This window comes from Felis catus, chromosome B4, assembly GCF_018350175.1.
Source record: "Felis catus isolate Fca126 chromosome B4, F.catus_Fca126_mat1.0, whole genome shotgun sequence".
Taxonomy (NCBI): domain Eukaryota; kingdom Metazoa; phylum Chordata; class Mammalia; order Carnivora; family Felidae; genus Felis; species Felis catus.
In genome coordinates this window covers 115,051,222-115,072,579 of record NC_058374.1, presented here as the reverse complement: position 1 = coordinate 115,072,579, position 21,358 = coordinate 115,051,222, and the positions used below count along the sequence as shown (strand labels likewise).

General features: G+C 47.7%; 1 protein-coding gene across 2 annotated transcripts; it reads right to left on the bottom strand.

Annotated features, from left to right (window-relative positions):
- Positions 1 to 2,881: 2,881 nt before the first annotated feature.
- On the bottom strand, positions 2,882 to 20,550 carry SOCS2 (suppressor of cytokine signaling 2). Of its 2 annotated transcripts, XM_045062155.1 has the most exons (4): positions 20,353 to 20,550; positions 18,623 to 18,980; positions 16,459 to 16,910; positions 2,882 to 2,911 (listed from the first exon to the last, which is right to left on the bottom strand). In XM_045062155.1, the coding sequence occupies exons 2-4, from the start codon at positions 18,759 to 18,761 to the stop codon at positions 2,897 to 2,899; spliced, it is 606 nt and encodes a 201-aa protein (XP_044918090.1). In that variant the 5' UTR covers positions 18,762 to 18,980; positions 20,353 to 20,550; the 3' UTR covers positions 2,882 to 2,896. The 2 variants fall into 2 exon arrangements, with proteins under 2 accessions (XP_044918090.1, XP_011282456.1); XM_011284154.4 differs by lacking the exon at positions 2,882 to 2,911 and having other exon boundaries at positions 15,416 to 16,910; positions 20,353 to 20,530.
- Between the last annotated feature and the right edge of the window lie 808 nt (positions 20,551 to 21,358).

Sequence of the window (21,358 nt, the reverse complement as noted above, 5' to 3'; positions counted from 1 at the left end):
TGGTCAGGCTGGGTCTGAGGTTCTCAGACTGGGTACTGGGCCAGGCCTCTGGCTGGTTCGAAAGGCCCCAGGGCAGAGCACTTAACATTCCAGAGACAATCATTTCTAGAATGGAAATTTAACTTCCAGGTCATTTAATTAGCAAATGAACAAGCTCATTTGGTCTCAATACTACATATGCTGTTTAAAAATTAACAGCATTTAAAGGAAAACCCTCAACTATGCCTACAACTTAGAGGGCAGTAACTCATTTAAGCCTGAAATATTAATCTAATTGGTGCAACCTTTTTGGAATATGATTTGGAAATATCTATTAAAATGTTAATGCACATATGCTTTCACCCTAATATTCCACTGCTAGAAGTGCGCTCATATATATCCCCCTAAGCACATAGTGATGTTGGCACAGAGGTTTTTTCCTGCACCACTGTAATAGCAGAAAACTGGAAACGACCCAAATTTCGCCCATGAGAAGGAGATCCATGCAATCAGTGATGGTGCGTTCATAGGACGGGACGCTGTGCAGATGTTGAAAAGAATGTGGTGGACCTTTTTGTTATCATAAGGATATACAAAGCTGTACAGATATGAAGAGATCCCAGATACTGAAATAAGAAATTACATAGCCGAATGCATAACATCCTATCTGGGCTTTTTTTTAAAAAATGATTTAAACATACGCTTATCGTGCATTTTAAAATTCTGAAAGAACAAAAGAGAAACTTTTAACAATAGTGACCTCTGGAGAGGAGGCTGCCAATTTTATTTTCCCCTTCATAGGCTTCTGAACTGATTAGACTTCTAATCGTGGCAATAACAGCCCTGTTATTACTTTTAGAATAATTCAGAACGAGCTAATAATACACGCTGACATTAAACCCACAGGAGCAAAATCCGCGCGGATGCTCCTCGAGGAGACAATCCAAGGAAGCTACATTCTCCTGTGTGTCAGGATCGCTAGGGCTGCGCGAGCAGATATTAACCCGTTGGACCTAGAGCAAAATGCGAAACACAGCCGTTGGCTCTGGGTTCCCCGCTCCGCTGGCGTGTTTCCAACATGAAACGCGTTGACATCGGTCGGTTTCTAAAGGTCTCCTGTCTCCCGACGCTGCAGTGCAGGACGGGCAGGAGCCCCGGGCAGCCGCAGCCGCGTCCGGGGGGAGCTGGCGGGCCGCGGCCTCGCACAAAGGACTGTTTCTGTATCACCCAGCGGCGCCAGTATCCCTTCCCCGGCCACAGCCTGTGTGCACGTGTCGCAGACATTAGAGCCAGTCCCTGCGGCAGCTCCGTTCGAAAACTCGAAAGCTCTCGAGTAGAAGGAAGGGAAACTATCCCAAGTGAGATTCCTCCTCTTCCCGCAGACACACACACACACTTTCTTCTCCTCGCTCCCCGTCTTTTTCACGCTCCTCTCTACTGGTTCCTAGAAATATCTACCGGGCTATTTCGTTTCTGGTCTAGTATGCATAAATCAAAATCAATTCGTTTCCAGTCTGTCGTAGGAAGCCTTGGTTTTAACCCCCTTTATTCACCATACCGTTTCTCTCTTCTGGTGCTGCCTTAACCTGCTTATTAAATGTCTTCAAAAAATTGGGTTTGAAGGTCTGTAGCTTAAATGTCTTCCAAATAGAAAACTTTCCTCCACTATAATTATATTTCAATAATGCATTAAAAAAAAAAGTCCCTTTGCTCCCAGAGTATTTTGAGGCTTAACAGCAATGCCAACAAGTAAAAACTTGTTATCTTCAGTGTTAAGGGAGAAGCCAGTAAGTTTAAAGAAAAGTTAACTCATCGTATTCTCGGGCAATACCTCTCACGTCTTCACTAACAATCTTTAACTTGCTCTTCAGATATTTATAATGCAAATGGGGGGGGGGAGGAAGGTCTGTGATTTTCATGTATAAATTGGGAAGCTAACTTTTCCACAGCGTGTTTCTCCCAAACCCTGCTCTCTCTCCCTCCCTCCAAAAAAACAGTAGCAGTAAACAGCAAACAAATCTCAAGGTTAACCCCAAAGTAATCTCTTTAGTTACTGAGTTGAGAAATGTTACATAGAAAATAAGGGGGGGGGGGGGAATGTGCTTTTTTCTAAAAATTTGGGGGCTAATCTAATGTCAGTAGCTAAAACTGTATTTTACTGCATCAGTAACTTTCACAAGTCCAGATACTTGCTTATTTGTGCCATAAATCCATATTAACAATCCACTACTTTGTCAACCTCCTCAGCTTTGGCGCTAATGGAAGGTGCTGTTAACAGCCCTCAAAACTAAAGTTCCTTTATTTCTTCTGCCACTTGAGAAAAAGTTCTGCCACAAAATTCTAATAACACTAAGTTCCTACAAATCAACTTGGAAACGTCTAAATGTGTTTTTCCTAGAAAAAGTGCCAGACATCAATTTTATCTGGCAACCATCAAAATACATCAGACCACAAAACTATACATTCCCGGACCTCACAAGACGCACGGCAAAAAATTTCCTCCAGCCAACCAAGTGTTCAGCTGCAACTCTGCAGTCTACAACATGGGCAACAACACTGAAATTAACCTCTGCTACCAAGCCAAGTAACACGCCCCCCTCCCCCCTCCCGCAGAGGGATGGGTGGAAATTTCAAATCCACCTTCTCAATTTCTGGTGTGAGATTACACAGGGTTATTCAACTCGGCATCACACTAGACTCACTTTCACAAAAAACAAGCATAAAGTCCAAGTAATGGAATTTTTATTTGCACATTCGGTGTTATTTTATATGAAGACAAATGACAGAAAACATGGGAATTTAAGTAAAAGACCAATTTCCTAGAATGTCACGGTTGGTAAAACGTCCGTAACTGGAGTATGGCATAATTGATGTACACGGTGACCTCAAGAGAGGAAGTGCCTTTGGGATCTATCAGTCATTTATTCAACACCTAAAATGAAAAACATAGTGGGGATTACAAGGCACTTTCCTGAACAGAATTTGCCATCTAGCTAGACAAGATAACACTACAAGAGTTCAGAACAATGTAGGATTGACAGGTGGGGGTGGGGGGTGGGAACCAAGGGATAGTGATCTTTGATTATGTCTCTCCATACTGCTTTATTTTTTCAAAACCTTGCTACATGTCTGACATTAATAAAGGTTTAAGAGTCGAACATCAGTGATGGAAAGGAAAGGACAGATGTGGCAAGGAACAGGAAGAATTCTGCTCTAGCCAGAAACTTGATGGGGGGAGCAGGGTACACACAGATCTCTCCTTCTGCCTACGTCCCAGATCTATCAGCAAGTTCCCACTGTCTCTAGAATCTCCCCCAGATTCTTCCTCCTCACCCTCTTCCCCACCACTGCTTCAGCCTGGCCGCCCTGCTCACAATCCCCTTCCTCTGGTATTTGAGTTCTGACCTCTTTTGACAGTCCAGCAAAGACCATGGACCCCCTGCTTGGAATACTGTTTTGAAATTTTAAAAAAATGGAATATGCAGATCACAAAAGATGAATTCTATTAAAATGCACACACCAAAATGTTTTATTGGTGATGTAACAAGATAGATTTTATCAATTCGTTCAACGACAAGATGTAGCTGTGGGTCTACTGGCTACAGGATTTTCAGTTTAGTGAAAAATGTAAAGGGTATTTTGAGACAGCAGCAACAACCGTACTATGATATCTATATAATACGTAACAAAAATTTCTGATTTCTATTGGTGATAAACTCACGTCTTCTCTTTTTCCATTTTTTTTAAGTTTATTTATTTATTTTGAGAGAAAGGGTGGGGGAGGGGCAGAGAATCCCAAGCAGGCTCCACACTGTCAGCACGGAGCCCAATGTGGGGCTCAGACTCAGGAATCCTGAGATCATGACCTGAGCTGAAGTCAAGAGCTGGATGCTTAAACGACTGAGCCACCCAGGCGCCCCTCTTCTGCTAATTCTATTGTGATTCGTCGCCTACATTTATATTTGAAGGAAATGCTTGATTTCACATAGAGGTTAATGACAAAAACAATTTTTCACATCTGAGTTCGCAGATCCCAAGCATTCTGTCCAGGGATTTCTTGCATCTTAATCTTGGATTAAGAAGTCCTGATCTAGAGATCTGCTCCTCCTGACCAGCATCCACATTGCCGGTAAATCTGATGTTATCGTTCTTCAGCGCAAAAGTCTTCCACAGCTCCCTTACTTCCTGGGGCAAATGCAAACTTTTTTGAAAGGCAAGCAAAACCCTCGGTGCTCGGTTCTCTGCTCACCATCTGGGGCTTATCCCCCAACTCTTGCAACCTCGGCGCCCTGCCTGTAGCTCAGGCCAACCCATTCTTTCAGTGCCAGGTCAAAAGCTGCCTCCTCCCGGATGCCTTCCCTGATGTCTTCAGGCAGACCCAGGCGTGTCTTTTCCGTCTCCATTGCTCATTGCACAAACCTCATCACAGGGATTATTTTACTGTGCTATGGTTGCCGCCATGTGTGTTGTCTTTCCACCACCGGCAATCCCCTTGAGGCGGAAACTGTTTTTTAACTTTGTGCTGGACCTTGCCTCATGCCTAGCACAAAGAGACTGCTCAGTAAATCTCTGATGAAGGATTGAGTGAATGAAGGACTAAATAAATGAAAGAGATAAATATAAAGAGGGAGAAGTCAAAGATAAAGCTACAGGTTGTTTATTTATGTTTGAGAGAGAGAGAGAGAGAGAGAGAGACAGAGAGAGAGAGAGAGACAGAGAGAGAGCAAGAATGGGGAAGGGGCAGAGAGAAAAAGAGGGATTCCCAAGAGGGTTCTGCACTATCAGCATGGAACCTGATGAGGGTTGAAGCTGGGCTCAATGGGGGCGGAGGGGGGTGGTGGTGGTGGAGGGGTGACGGGGAGGGTCTGGAGGGAGGATGCTCAAACCCACAAACTGTGAGGTCATGACTTGAGCAGAAATCAAGAGTCTTGCTTAACTGACTAAGCCACCCAGGTGCCCAGATAATGCTACAGTTTCTGATCTGGATTAATGTAGGGGAAAAAAAGAGAGAGAGAGAGCTAGAGAGAGAGAGAGAATGAAGGAAAAATTGTGCTCATAAAGTTTTAAATTAAGTACATGTACAGATTCTAATTTTTTCAAAGATATTAACTCATGAATACAGCAGAGCATAATTATCCAAACACACCATTTATTCTAGTATTCTTATTATACATACATGTGCTACAGAAAAAGATCCAAACTAGAAACAGGTTGCATTCTGAAACAAGGTTTGCAAACCGGTCGTCTGGAGTTTAGAACACAGTTTCCCTCAGAAGCAAATTGAAATTAGTAAGAAGGTGCCCAATGTATCTCACAAGTCCATTTGATTTGTAGTGTGCCTGAATGTCTCCGTGTTTAACTGAAAACCAGTAGAATACTGTTCAATACTATTGTAATATAGCCAATTGGACAAAGCAGCAAGAAGCGAATGGGAACATTATTTATCCTGAATATTGACATTGGAGAAAAGACAGGTTTAATTTTAGCAGGCTGAGGAAGCCAGGAGAGATATTTACGAAGATCTGAAGGAACTTCTGGTTATTTCAGAAGCTTTTGAGGGAAGAAGCCTTGGCTGTTTAATATGTATAATTTCACTTCAAGACTGAAGACGTTTCCTTTTGGCTCAAGGGAAGGAAAGAGAAGAGCTATTTTGCAGTACTTGAAAACGTTTTGGAAGACAAAGGGGAAGGAGGAATGGAATTCGAGAGGTTCTGTGTGTCCTATAAAGGTTACCTGAGGTCGAATTAGCCAAAATAGAAAAAAAGAAGCAAGCTTTATATGGCATGGTGTAAGTGGGGGGTTGTTACTGCTGCTAAGTATTTCTGGTTTTCTCCCCATCCTGGACACAGGGGAGGGCTGGACCACCCGGCCTCCTTGTGTCTGAGTGGCACCCCTTTGCAGAGTGCCGGCCAATGAGTGGAGAGTAGAAGTGACAAGACAATTAAATGCCAAGGAGAGATCCTTGGGTTTCTCCTTTCCCACTGGCTCAGCACCTCAGCCACGTTTTAAGAGGTGACTCCTTTGGATGCCTGGGTTCTGAAATGACTTAAAGAAGAGCCCCCCTTGTGACACATGACAGACACGTATAGACAGGGAAATCTGTTAAGATATAAACCGTTGTTGTTTTAAGTCACTGAGAGTATGGAGATACTTGTTTTGCAGCATAACCTAGCTTATTATGACTGACACATTGTTCTTATACTTTACCTCCAGAGAAATGAGAAAGGCTAGCAGGGAAGAGACAACCGGTTATGGCTGCCCTGGTTAGACATCTAAAGGAGAACAGAAGAAGGGAGAAGAGGTGTCAATCAGATGGAAACGATCTTCCCCAGCTGGTGCTCAGGGTTTGGGGAGATCTTGTTTTACTTGGAAATTAAAGACCCAATAATACCATAATTACAAATTGGGAAGACAGGGTCCTAGCCTTCTTGCAATTAACTGTGCAACTAGAAGGTACACAGCCTTGCATTCATCACCGAGGTACATGCTAGGTGGAGTCCTCAGAGCTTAACAGCATTTGTAAGCTTGAGAAAAATGACGCAAGCGTGAATAAAAGCATGGATTTGGGAGTCATACTGGCCTGAGTTCAAATCTTAGCTCTCCCTCTTAAGTCACTAAATCTCCTTTTGTCTAAAGGAGATAAAACCAGAATCGACTTCAAAGGTTTGCTGGGAGCACTGAATGAGGTCATATTTGTTAAGTGGCAAAAGCAGTGTTTGGCATTACTAAATATTCTAGCTTTTTCGAGTCTTCTGGAAGCCCAAGAGTTGGTTTGTTATAGAAAGGTCACCTCATTGTCATGTCCTGAACATAACAAATCCCATGGCCTACGAAGTGTAGTTTCGAGCTGGATCTTGTGGGAGCTCTCAACCATTACTAAGCTCAGTGACGTGCCTCTGCCTATGACAGCTGCACACCCCCATCCTCCTAGGCTATCAAGATCAAAGGTGCGCCCCACTTTAAAACACATGCAGGGGGGCGCCTGGGTGGCGCAGTCGGTTAAGCGTCCGACTTCAGCCAGGTCATGATCTCGCGGTCCGGGAGTTCGAGCCCCGCGTCAGGCTCTGGGCTGATGGCTCAGAGCCTGGAGCCTGTTTCCGATTCTGTGTCTCCCTCTCTCTCTGCCCCTCCCCCGTTCATGCTCTGTCTCTCTCTGTCCCAAAAATAAATAAACGTTGAAAAAAAAATTAAAAAATAACAAAACAAAACACATGCAGGAAAATCCAAAGATGCAAGATGGATAAATTGGGGCAGTATCCATCATGCTCCAAGATTCTTCTCATTTTACCAAAGAATCCAAGAATTCCAATAGTATTTTGCAGGTTTTTTTCATTTCTTCTTCTTCTTTTCTTTTTTTTTTTTTTAAATGAATTGCTTGACAAAGAAAAGGAAAAACAAAGCTCAGTGGTTCCCTTGTCCATGAAGAAGCAATCAGAAATGAGAATAATCTACGTAGGTGGGAAAAAGGACTTGTGGAAACACATCTGTTGCCCACAATTTCCTAGAGGCACATCTATGACACTGGTCAGGGAGCAAAGCCAGCCCTCCAGGTCCTTGATAATGAAAATTCATGCAGAGTTATTGTGATAATAGAGGACACATGTCGGATTCCTGTTTCTCCAGCACAACCAAGATCTACAACCCCACATTCAAACTCCTTGATTACAGGGAGGCCCTCAAAGATCCACAGTCAGGTGAAAACACAAAATTCTTCTAACCGGGATAAAAATGGAATCAATTGGCTCCAGCTGTGAAAAAGTCCACAGTTAAAAGGAAGTTACTATTTTTTCAGAATAAATGAAAATATATTATGGCATAGAGGTAACAATCTACACTATAATTTAAGTGGAAGCTGAGACGCCACAAAAATGCGGAGCCTGCCTCTCCTAGGGCCGCTCCCACCCCAGGGGGAGAGAGATAGCGCTCACATCTGTGCACGTGGGGCACTTTATCAGACGGGATCGAAAAGCATGAAGACGCCAAGCTTCTCATTGTACAGATGAGATAACCGAGGCCCTGAGAGATTCAGCGTTTGGCCCCAGGTCAGACAACCAGAAGTGGACCCCAAGTTTACCCAGTCCTGAAAGAGACTGCATTTTGACTTCGTTCCATACTTTGCAATTGATTAAATTCTTTCCGACTATCTCTCGACTCAGGCAAAGCAGCCCATGATGGGAACGGCCACTACCCCCTCAGGCAGCGAGGACTGCCCTGATGTCAACAAGACCCCGCGTGACTGACCCCAAGATGAGGCTCAGCCTGACCTTTATTGCCCACCTGCTTGTACTCACCGACCTTCTCCCCCTAGTTTCCTTACACAAACCTGGAAATATTTTCGGCACTTTGGAGTCAGTCTTTGAGACACTAGTCTGCTGTCTTGACCTCATCGAAATAAGTTCCTCATTCTACCTTTGGGTTTTGTCAGCAGCGAGTAGCCAAACCTGGTGTGTGTGGGACGGGGACCCCCACCCCCACTCCGAGCTGGTGTTCTTGCACCCGTGCACACTGGATACGGTCGTAGTTCAAGTTTCTGCTGCTGCATCACCACCTCCTCCTTTCCTGAGGATGGAATCTGCCAAGTACGTACCCCACCTGGCCGGTGTGGAAGCCCACCTTCCAAGGGAAGCATGTGCCTACAGGACCTAAAGCCCCAGACTCCAGGGCAACTGTGAGCCTGCAGAGGAGGAAGGGGGTCAATGGCTGCCCCCTTCTCCATCTTCTGCCAATCTTGCCTCCTCCTCTCCCCACGCCTAGCAGCTCACACCTGCCTAGTCTCCTTAACTCTCCACTCTCGCTTTGTCCAGGACATTTTCCAAAGGGGCTCCAGAGGGATGATATAAAACACAAACCTAGTTTAGCTACGCCCCCATTTAAAAAGCTTTTATCCACTTGCCCTCCAGATAAATCCCAAGTTATTAAGATCTACAAGATCTACCCCCAACTCACCCCTACCCTCCTCTCCAATCCCTCAAAGAAACGCCTCTGTCACCGAGGAGTCTAAAGACTCCTTCCTGCCCTTTAATAAGCAGACACAAGGCACCTTCCTCTGAGGTCCTTCTCCAACCCCTCAAGGCAAGTTGATGGCACCTTGTCCACAGGTAACTATTATTGCCTTTATCACAGCATTTTACAATACATTGTTCACAGAATTCAAGATATGGGATCCTAAGACACAGAACTGAGCTTCAGAGCACCCCCCCCCCCCACCAAAACCCTGGGTTTAAACCATGTTACTGGAAAGCTGTTTTCTTTCTCCAAGCCTCAGTTTCATTTTCAATAAATGGGGAAATCCACACCTTACCAGTTTGTTGCAGGGATTAAATGGAATGACAAGGCAAGGCATAGAAGGTACAAGAGTGTTGACTAAGTTATCTCTTCCCCTGGGCTATAAGAGTTCAGTAATGCAAGAACAGGTTTTTTGTTTTCTGGGTTTTTGTTTTTTTTTTTTTTTACTCTTTTGTATTCCTCATGAATAATACAGTAGACATGCATTAAATGTTGGCAGAATAAAGGGGAGAGGGAGTAAAGCAAGTGAGAAGGGAGGGAGGGAAGGAAATTAAGTAATGAAATGAATGAATGAAGCTAGGAGCAAAAAAAGACACCCTGATCTGTTAGAGCTAAAAGAGGTATTTTTAAATATTAGTCATAGGACTTTGAGAATGTCCTATTGCTCCCTACTAGGAAACTCTGACAAGATATCTGCAGACACTAGGAAAAGATCATCAAGAGACCGGCCCATCCACCAGAAAGCAGTGTAGTTCAATATAGGATTGGCATACAGATTTTAATGTATTCCTCAATTTGTTCATTCCTACTCTGCTCTAAAACACTGGACTTGTCACAAAGGAGGATACAAATAAACTGATCTTACCGTCAAGAGGTCTCAGTTATAGAGGACATAATACCCGGATCAGTGGTGTTGTTAAACCAATCATCCAGGGAGGGGGGGCAGGGAAAGCCTAATTTGTTGTGTCTGCCAATTGCTGTGGTGTAACTATTCCCACCGTGGCTGAGTTCCATCTACCAATGATTTACTCATAATTATTGAGCTCCCAAAAAAACCCCTATGTATAGTGGTTCGCCCCCACCCGCCTTTATCCACAGGGGATGTATTCCAAGATGGCCAGTGGATGCCTGAAACACGGGTAATACCAAACCCCATATATATACCAGGTTTTGCTTATCCATACATTCCTATGATCAAGTTTATACATTAGGCACAGTAAGAGATAAGCAATAACATAGAACAAATACAACAATATACTGTAATAAGTTTATGTGAATGTAGTCTCTCTCAAAATATCTTACTGTACTCACCCTTCTTGTGATGATGGGAGATGATAAAATGCCTACATGAGGGGATGAAGCAAAGTGAGTGACAGAGGGATTGTGACATCTCGTCTGGCTACTATCTATCTTCTGACCCTACATCAGAATGAGAATCATCTGCCTTGGGAACCTTGATTGGTCAGCGGTAACTGACCCAGCTGGAAGCCAGCAACTAGACGGTGGGTAAGAAGTCACGGCTGTGTTTAACAACTGGCTCTCAGGAGCCCTCAGCCGGCCACGGATTCTCCATCCCTCTTAGTTTTCTCATTCCTGCCATCGTTTTAGTTACTCTGTTGTTTATTAGCATCCTCACTGCCTGATGGACAAGGAAAATAGATCAGAGAGGCAACTAATTTTTCTGTCAGTGGTTCTAGCAAAGGAGATTGAATGGGGTGGAAGGTCAAAACTATTAGCTACGATATGTTCATAGGTTTCTACTATCCCCCTTCTCTCTGCCCCAGATTCCTGCAGATGAGCAAAGACAGGTACCCTAATCAAATGCACAAAATACGAACACACTTTCTGACCAAATATCGACTTGACAGCCGCAACCCGGAAACAGAAATGGGGAGAAAGCAGCTATGTTGGAAACCTAAGAAAGGTCGCGTTCATCGAGATGGCAGAGGGGATATGAAAATGGGACTCCTCTGGGTAGAAATAGCAGGGAAAATATTTTTCTGAAAGTTACAGATCACAGCAGCTTTCTGGACCCAAATCTCAACAGGAAAAAACATACCAAACTAATAAGGGAAAACTGTTCAGCAAAACATACATCTTTATCTTAACATGGTTAGAAACTGGGGCGACATGGAAAAGTTTTATGAAGTTCTGTGATGAAGTCCCACTCTCTCAGCTGTAGGAAAGGTGTTCCCTGGGTGGTATTTATGCTTTGGCAGAAGAGGAAGGCACTGGCCACATTGCCTTCCCCCTCCCAGTGTTTGTAAGGGAGGCGGCACCCCCTGAATAACACGTCACAAAATGTGCTCCTGACCTCCAGGGGAAGTAGAGGGTGCAGTTCCGAGTAAGGCTTGTCTATAAAAGCGGTTTTCTTTTTATGGCTCAGCAAATGTCTCTTGATGTGAACCCCATTCTCTGTAACCACACTTCGTCTGATCCCGAGCTCCTGAAGGAACACCCTAGCCCTGCTCCGTGATTTCAGCTTACTTACTGTCTAGGCATTCGGGATTCCAGGGCTTTTAGAGGCTACGGTGGCAACAGCTGTTGCTTTACTTCGGTACTAAAGTTAAGCACCCTGAACTCAAGCCACACAGAGGAAACATTAGAAAAATCAAAACTATGTGAAGGTGAGTGAGAATACAAGAAAAAATATGCCTCCGCAGGAGGAAAGAAACACAACTATCACAGACTCATTCTCAAGGAGGCGAGAAGGGAGGGATGGAAGGCACTCCCACTCTGTTCAAATGAAGTGCAATTTAACAGTAAAGGAGCCTCCAGGATTTGACATTAAGAAAATAATAAACACATGCACGTAACAAGTGTGCATTTAGGGCTGGCTACCTGTTTCACAACCTGAAAAGAATCAGAGAGAGACTGGAGACAGATTTAATCTCCAGGTATTGGAAATTACCCAACTCAAGGAGAATATAATTACCCTCTTTCACTGGAGTAAATAAGGCTGGGCAGGGCTGTGTCAAATGAGCTAAAAGGGCAAATTTATGGCACAGAGGGCAGAAAGTAAGGCAGGAATTAACTGTGCCATTATGCCCGTGAGCAGACAAAAGAAAGAAAGAATGGGCTCCACTGGTGAGGACAGGAGGGTGGGCAGTGACCCGGGCACCCACGACTGTGTGTGAGTCACATCTGGCAGAGGCAGAAATGAGATCATAAAACAACATGGATGGCAGGTTTTCGATCTTCAAACAGCAAATAGATTAGAAGCGTTGAGGAGTTAAAGTGAACACACAACTCTAACGTGGATTGAGACGTCACGAAAACCAGCAAGGGTGGATTCCCCAGGGTGGGGTGGAAAGAGCCGAGAACTGGTTATTACACCGCATGGCATTCCAAAGGCCTGCTCTCCAAATTTTCAGAGGAAGAAGAACGTGATGTTAAAAGCACCGTAGGGCTTGCACACGCGGGGTGGAAAGGTACAGATTTTATGAACACTGAGCCCAAGGCCAGACTATCCGGGCACAAATACCAAGTCCACCGTCGATTTGCTGAACTGCGTGTGTGCCCACGCACGCACAGGTACGCTCAGATCTGTTGACCTCCCTGGGTCTGAAAATTCTCTTCAGTGAAATGCCGGAACTAAACTCTGCGATCTGAACGGTGATTTCACGTTTCAAAATTCTAGGAAATAAACCATCGGGAGACGTTACAGGCCTCTTAGTAAATGAAAGGTCTAGGATGAACGATAACCCTTTTTTGCTCCAAAACACAGAACTGAGACCATGACCACAGAGGCAAGACAGGCCTCAGCCCAGCTGTTACATGGAACCACAGCCACTCAACCCCCACTACCCTGTGCCTAAAACCGACAACCGAGAAGGGCACGGCCTGGTCTCAGGACATTCCATCCCTTGGATTACTTCATGACGTCTCTGTCTCCTACCCGCCTACCAGGGTACAATTTTCTAAAAGCAGAAAAAAAAAAATCCTTCCCAAGAAAATAAACACTCCAAACAACTGTCCCATTCTGTTACCTATTTGGATTACATAATTACTATGAAGTCAAGACTTTCTTACTGACATGCCAAAAAAGAACTCTCAGCTCCTAAGTTGAACTTTTTCTCCACCGTTCAAAGCTCTAAAAACTAAAACCCAAGTCCCTAAAAAGCAGTCCCTAGTGCCCACTACAATGGAATAAAAACCCCTCTGCCTCAAATCTGCTCAGAGTGGAAACTCACATCCAAGTATCTTAAGTCCATGGAGATTTAGAAGTTCGTGTACTCTGTTCTTCAACAGTAAAAACAATAGTACAGACCCTCACTAAAGGCCCAAAGTGCCTCCATAGGGAGAGAATACCGGCTTTCTTCCTGGCTCCATTGAGGATAACTTAGTCAAGTGTACCTTCGCCTTTTCCATTTGCCCATCTATAAAATGGAGCTACCAATAATTGGTAACTGGCATCATTTGCCCACAACCAAGCAGAATAGTTAACCCTCGGGGCACCTGGGTAGCTCAGTCAATTAAGCATCCAACTCTTGATTTCCACTCAGGTCATGATCTCAAGGTTTGGTTCGTGAGTTCTAGCCCCAAATCGGGCTTCATGCTGACAGCACGGAGTCTGCTTGGGATTCTCTCCCCTTCCTGCTCTCGCTCTCTCGCAAAATAAATAAAACTGAAAAAACATCTAAGGGGCACCTGGGTGGCTCAGTCGGTTAAGTGTCCGACTTCAGCTCAGGTCACGACCTCACGGTCTGTGGGTTCGAGCCCTGAGTGGGGCTCTGTGCTGACAGCTCAGAGCGTCGAGCCTGCTTCGGGTCTTGTGTCTTACTCTTTCTCTGCCCCTCACCTGCTCATGCTCTGTCTCTCTGTGTCTCTCAAAAATAAACAAACACTAAAAAAAATTTTTTTTTTAAGTTAACCCCTTCCTCACCCCTACACCAGGAAAAAACTACTGGGCCAAGGTGATTCAAATCCCACAGAGGACATTAATTAAGGTACCTGTACTTTTCCAGTTGGGGCAGCAGTGAAAAGGCTGAGGGTTCCTTTTATAGCCTGTTGTAACTTGTTTGTCTGGATCAATGTAGAAACAGCAGCACTTTGCTCTTCATAATTCCTCTCCAGGAATGAAAAGCGCTAGGATATTCCTGGAATGCCTCCTCACTCACAAATTGTAAGTCGGACCTCCTGCAAATCACTGAACTTTGCTCATACGGTTGGTGTCAAGATTAAATGAGATAATGCATGTAAAGAGCTGAGCAAGAACTAAATAAATGATGTTAAAAAAAAAAAAACCCACAGCGAACCACCACACACACACACACCTGCCCCCACTAAAAAAAGGACTATCTCTGATGCTTATCAACTTACTTGGAATAGGGAAGACTGAAATGTAAGGTAATCGTTCCACGGCACAGTCTAGAGATCTTGGCTAGTCTCTGGTGTTCTCATAGTCAGTCACCTGCTAGTAGTAACGCCAAGAACTTTCCACAATTCCGTGTGCTCGTTCATACCCCAGCAGTCCCGTCCAACTCTCAACATCAAGAGGCATCAGAGAGTTTGAACCAATGGGAACAGAAATGCAAAAGACCTTATAGAAAGTCCAAAGCCCCGGACATTGATCATGTGGAAGTTTTGCCAGAAAAGTCAAATACCCCACACTAACCGTTTAGTGTGTGGGGGGGTGGGGGGGTGGGGGGGTGAGAAATAAGGCACAGAATCTAAACATCCTAATGAAAAAGTCCACATCTAGACCAGCCCCTAAAAGTAGAGCTCTTCTCTAAATTTTAGGCTACAAGTAAATTCTTCATAAGGCACACCTAGCCATCTTTGCTGTTTGGCTGTGCATGGTTCTGTTTTCCTTCTAGGCCCAAAACCGTTTTTCAAGAGCTTCATGAAAATACGAATATTTTCATGACGAGGGATATGCGGGTTTTACTATAATTTATAACTGAGTTTTATAATTCACTTGGGGCACACAAGACATACGACACTCACTTTGCCAGTGACATGCCAAAGAATGTAACCAAGCAGGGCATTTTTTTTTCTTTTTAGAGACGGCCAAATGAATACTGTCTGGGCTCTACATCTGCAACGGTCATGAGGTGGTGGCAAAAAGTAAATAGCCATAAAATTTTGAATTTTTATTGTGTGTTATGCCTATCAACCCATAAAAGACCAGGATACGTCACAGTTTTTGTAGTTTCTAAACCACTTTTTGGGGAAACACACAGGGCGTTAGTGTTAGCTTATTCAATCGGTAAAAAACCAGGCCGCTCGCTCAAGGCACTTGTACTTTCTAAGCCACGCCTGCCAAATGCAAAGGGCAAATGCGGCCCATAACTTTAGGGAAGGGTAAGTCACGTGCTGCCTCTTGCTGAGTGGTTGGTTGATGTCACATGACAGACGTTTTTACGACAACTGGCTAGTACCAGGAACGTGTATGTTCCCTACAATTCAAAGTAACAAGTGCAACTTGTAAAAGTCAAGTATTTTTATTTAATACATTCTAATCAAATAGTAACAGCAGTAAATAAACACTTTGAAAAACAGGCAAGTATCCCCCTATCTCTGGAAGAAAATTAAGTCGAAGTATTCTACATGGTAGAAGGGAGACCAAGTGCTGATGTCCGTGGTCAGACAATTCAAGGACAACTTGGAAATTTCTAAAGCCGTTTCCCAAAAGTCAATGGCAACAGGCTGGGATACAGCTCCTTCAAAGGATAAAATGTCTGTATCTACATGGTTTTATTAACAGGGATTGAGTTGCACCTGTATAGCACGACATTCTTTAGCCTTAAAGGAAAAGACCAAGTCTTTTCCGTTTGCACCAGTTTGAAATATTTCTGAAATAAGGCTCCCTTAAAATGGATTACTACAGTACTCATTCACATGAGAGAGTTCATACATGTAGTAAAAAGTCAAATACAGGATTTCATGGTCACCTTTTTGGTTGATTTGGTTAATTGCATAAAAAGGAGGATAAATACTCACAAGCAGGATCTGTTTAACAAAACTCCTAGGTACATCAAGAACGCAAAAACAGAAAACGTCCTCAAGTAGACTCTGATCACCAGGCACGTAAAATTAAAGCTAAGCCTGCGTCAGTTTTTTCCTTCGACTTCTTCAGTGCTCCTGCACGGAGTTCTCGCTCTACCGCCAGGGTCTGGGCCTTCTACCTAACAAACAGGAACCCTGGGAAGGCAAGGCATTCTGATAAAATGTTCCTTCAGCCTCTACTCAGGATATTTTATTTTTAACTTAAAAGGATCAGCTGGTCTTGGTCCAGCCTTAGGAAAGGAAGCATTACTCAGGTGAAAACATTTGGGGAAACTTTAAATACCTAGCTACCTCGTCACACGTTTAAGTTAGATGGACTTCAGCTGTTTTTAGAATTCCGAGTAGTTATCCAGAGTAGTGACTCAAGTTTTGGTTCCTTTTTTTTTTTTTTTTTTTTAATACATAGCTGCATTCGGAGATACTCTATAGGAGGCATGTTTAGAAAAAGAGAAACACTTATACCTGGAATTTATATTCTTCCAAGTAATCTTTTAGTCTTGTTGGTAAAGGCAGTCCCCAGATGGTGCCGGTGCATTTGTTAATGGTGAGTCTACAGAGATGCTGCAGAGGCGGGGCTGATGTGTAGAGCGGTTTGGTCAGATAAAGGTGAACGGTGCCGTTCCGGGGCGCTTCTGGGCCTGTCCGCTTATCCTTGCACATCTGAACATAGTAGTCGATCAGATGAACCACACTGTCAAACTGTTTAAGCTTGGATTTGACACATATGATCGAGTCCAACCTGAATTTCCCATCTTGGTATTCGATTCGCAGATTAGTTGGTCCAGCTGATGTTTTAACAGATATTGTTAGTAGGTAGTCTGAGTGCGAGCTATCTCTAATCAAGAAAGTTCCTTCTGGTGCCTCTTTTAATTTCTCTTTGGCTTCATTAACAGTCATACTTCCCCAGTACCAACCTGGGGTTTCCGTCCAAGAAGAAAAAGAAGAGAGGGTAAAATAGTTATTATACAGAATTTCTTAAATAGGGCAAATACTTGGCAACAATTTTTCTAGCTCTAAAGAGAAGTGTGTGACAGTTTACCAGAGACTACCATAAATATTTTAGGTAGACATCTAATGAAAATGTGGGTCCGTTTTATGAACACAAACTGTGAGCCAGTTTTCTTCTTTAAAAAGTAATGTTCGGTAGCCCTTTAAACTCTCTTGAGATTTTCTCCGAAGGACACAGAATTTTGCCATAGGACACACTGGCTGAGAAAGCATGATGCTTCTAGCACCGTTCAAGTGAAATCAAAGTAAATTAGAAGTAACTCGGAAGTTAGAAATAAAAGGCGTGGCCTTACAAAGGTGGAAACCCCAACTCCTGTAATCCCAGCAGTTTTGTAATCCCAAAACTTCTTGGAAGACTCGCGACCACCCTCTCCCTCCCTCCCCAAATCCGTTCATAGCAGAAACTGTTCAGAGACCTTGGAAAGTACTGCTATTTCCTTGTTTTTGAAGTGCGGTTCTACTACAACAGCTTCTGTTTGTTGCTTTGGTTACAACTACCATATCAGCCACTGAGAAATGAGGGAAACCCCAACTGATAAGAAGTAATTCAAGTTTACAATCCGCACCTCCTTTGGACTTTGCCCTAATCCAAATCCCATCACAACCTTCCGTCTCCCCAGCATTCTGCATTTCATCTGCCTGCACCATCCCGGGGCCCATCTCGTTTTCAAAAATCACTTCGAGCCATTCTGCATAAGAAGTCTGAACAATGCGCTCTTCCACCCCACCCCCCATCCCCCACCCCCCAATTTGCTCGGATACCTGCAATCTGCCGGTCTGCCCCGCTGAGGGAAAGTCGGTGGTCCACACTCAAAGACCGAACCGCAAATGACTTTTCCCTCTCTCTAGTGCTACCAAAACTTCAATTTTGCCCCAAACGTAAGCTTTGGGGATTCAGATTTTGAAAGCTTGCGTGGTTTGCCAGATTTTTTTTTTTTTTTCCAATCTTCTCTTCTTTCAGACGCCGAGAGACGACGGCGGGCCACGCAAAGCGCAGGACTGCGCTTGAACCAAGCAATAACCCTGGGCGCGCAGCCCCTCAAGGCCGCGCTCTGCAAGGGGCTTCGCTGGCCGCCTTCCTCCCGGCCCTGCTGCAGCCGCCCGCGCGGCAATCAGTCCTTGGAACTTGGCCGCCAAGGTCCCGGGCTGCAGCGGCGGCTCGGCTCGGAAGCCGGATGCGGCTGAAACTGCGGGCAGCGCAGCGCCCACTGGCCGCCCTCGTTCCCCGCGGAAAGGGAGGCGCCTGGCTCTTTCTCCCGCTAGGGTTCAAGCCCGTGTACCGACCCCTGAGCAGATGCGGCAAACAGCTGAAGGCTCCAGCTCCCTGAGAGGCTATTTCCAAGCAGCCCTTCTCGCGTTCTGCCCACCCCTAGGCCTCTGGGTCCCCCGAGAACCACTTTTCTTTCGCATTCCCAAGGATCCAGGGCCGTGCGGACATCCTCTCCGCGGGCCCCCGCCCTGAGGCGGGGACGGCAGGCGAGGGGCTGCAGTTCAATCCCATCCTTCGCTCCGCACCGCGGCCCCGCTTCCTAGCCGCGCTCCGCGTCAGCAAAACCCCCAACCGCGTCTTTGGGGAAGCGACCCTTCTCGCGCGCGTCGCGGCTGGTCGGCTCCCTACCTGTTTGACCGAGCTCCCGTAGGGCCTTCGCCAGACGCGCCGCCTCCGGGGACGGCTCTTCCGCAGACCCCGCGGTCCCCCACTGGCTCTGCGTCCCTTCCGCGCCATTCCCGGAGGATTCGAGGCACCGCAGGGTCATGGGAGAGGGGTCACCGCGGCAAAGACAGGTGGCCGCCCGCGCTGGGATCAGAGAGGGGCACGCGTCCTTCTTGGAAATCAGTGAGAACCCCAAAGCAAGTCTCTGCGGGGTATCCGAATTGGTGGAAGGGGAGGGGATGGGAGGCTTCTGGCTTTTCCTCCCCAGGTCCCAGTGGACGGATGGCAAAGTCCCCCACAGGCGCGGTCACCCACAGTTTGCCTGCAAAAAAGAAAGTATGGGCTTGGGTCGGTCCAAATTGGACCCCTGCGTCCGGGATTGTGGGTGGGGAGACAGACGAGGAAAATCCCGGGGACTCCTCCGCGTCTATCCTCCCGCACCATTTAACCCCAAGCATCCAGCGACTGCCCCGGCCCAGCTGTAGAGAAAGGAGGATAAAAGAGAGAGCAGCGATCCAAGACGCCGGAGTTGCAGAGGGGGAGGGGGGGAGGGACAGGATGAGGGTGGGGAACAGGGTGTCTTCCCGCCCAGAGCTACTAGCTGAAATCGCAGACTAGCAAAGACCAGTCACCTGCGGGTATGGTGGTAAATAGGCCCTAGTTAAGGACAAGCAGAAAAATCGCAAAGGAAAGAACAGGAGATATCCCCAAATTGGCACCCCTCTATCTTACACCCCGCACAGCCCGGGGGCCCCAGGACGAAGCACCCTGAGCCGCCAGCCCGGGGCGCCAAGGTGCGCGAGCTGCCGCACCCCCGCCCGGAGGCTGCCTGGCTCCTCTCTGCCCGCTCCCCAGCGCCCGCTTGGGGCAGAGTTGGGGGGCTCCCCGGGCTCCGTGGCTGCCCCTCTAGTGGCCGGGCGGCGGCGGCTGCTGCAGCCGCCGCGGGCGCTGTCGAGGAATCGGCCCAAGCGCGCAGCCCTCGCGGGGGCTCGGAGCCCGGAGCCGGGAGCCGGGAGCCGGGACCCGGGCCGGGGCAGAACGGGCGGCTGCGAGCGCCGCTGGACGTGCAAGACAACGAACGCCGAGCCCTTACCTCGGCCTCGGCCGCAGCGTCCACACCAGGCAGCCTCCCCAGCGGACATGGGGCGGGGGAGTCGGGAGGGGCCAGGGAGAGGAGGGGTTTCTGCCCGAGTTTCCCCAGTTGACTTTTAATTTGGGAACGAGATGCCTGGGGATGCGCTCCGCACTAGCCAGAGTTCTCTGCGCAGAGGGCAAACAAAAGCCCGGGGGATCTTCGCCTAGAACCCCCGGGCTCTGAAATCCCCCACCCTGGGCAGCTGCTGGCTTTCCCTCCGGCTGCGACCAAGGAGGTGGGAAGGAGAGAGGGAGGAGGAAGGAACTAGGGCGGGAGGCAGGCGGGTGGGGAGGAGCGGCAGATCAGGTTATTAGGAGGATTATTAATTTGGATGGCTGTTTGGGGCGGGGGAGTAAACTCCGGAGACTTCCCGACGCCTAGAAGGAGCCGAAGAAAGCAGGCAGTAGCGCCCGGCCGCGGGGCAGAGCCGAAGCTCGGACTCTCTCCCTGGCCGCTCTGAACTGCGGAAGCCAAGGCCGCCCGGCGCTCGCAGCCGCGCCCCGTGCCCTCCCCGGCGACCCTCCTTGGGGAGGAGCCTTCGGGCTCCCGGGACCAGTACCTGCCGCCAACCCCCGGCCGAGCTCCTCCGGCGCCCGGGCTGCGGGCGCAGGGGATCCTGAGGCTGTGCGCACCGGGCCCGGGGGGGCACTGTCCGCGGCCCGCGCAGCGCCGGTTGCGGCGGGCGAGGAGGTTCATGCTTCAAGGGAAGCCCAAGGCCCGTGAGCCGCGGTGGCGGCGGCCAGACATGGCAAGAGTTAAACGTCTGTCCCCGGAGTCGGGTGTGCGCGCGACTTCCCAGCCCCGCGCGCCTCCCTAGCTCCCCGCCTCCCTCCCCTGTCCGCGCTCTCAGTGCGCCCCTCCCGGCTGCTGCGGAGGCCGCTTTCCAGGAACTTTCCAGGAATCCGTCTCACGTGACCGCGGCCCCCGCTCCTGCTTTAAAGAGGCTCCGGGGCTAATGCGCAGGCTTCAGGGGAGGCGGGTTCATAGCGCTCGTTGCGGTGCCGGGCGGCGCGGCTGCCTAGGAGTCCGCCCGCCTCTGACCGCAGTGCTCCGAGGCGCGCACAAGCCCCACCGCCACCGCCGTCCCCGCTTCGGCGGCCGGAGCCTGACCCCCACCGTGTCAGCTGTGCGCGGGGGTCTGAGGACCAAGCGATATCCTCGCCCAGCCGCGGGGCTCTGTCTTTCCCACCCGCTCCGCGCCTTCTCGACGTGACCCTCCCAACTGCACATTTTGTGAAAGGGATGCGGGAGAGGCTGGGGGGTCCCCGAAAACGGCCCCTCTTGCTCTATGGCACATTAATGGGGGTGGGAGAGGCCCCGATCCAGGCCCCCGCGCTCCCCACCGAGAGCCGGAGGGAGCGGACCGAAGGCTGTGCCCTCGCCCAGGTCCTAGAAGGCGGCCAGCGAGCTGAGTGCGGTGCCTCCTTAAGCGGCGCTAGCTGCTCTCAGTCTCCTCCCCCAGGCGCTCCTGCTCTCAAGTCTCCGGCAGCAGCCCAGCCGGGCTCCTCCTCCCCCTTCCCCTCCTCCCTCTCTTCGTAGTCTACACGGCCCCACTGTCTCCTTCC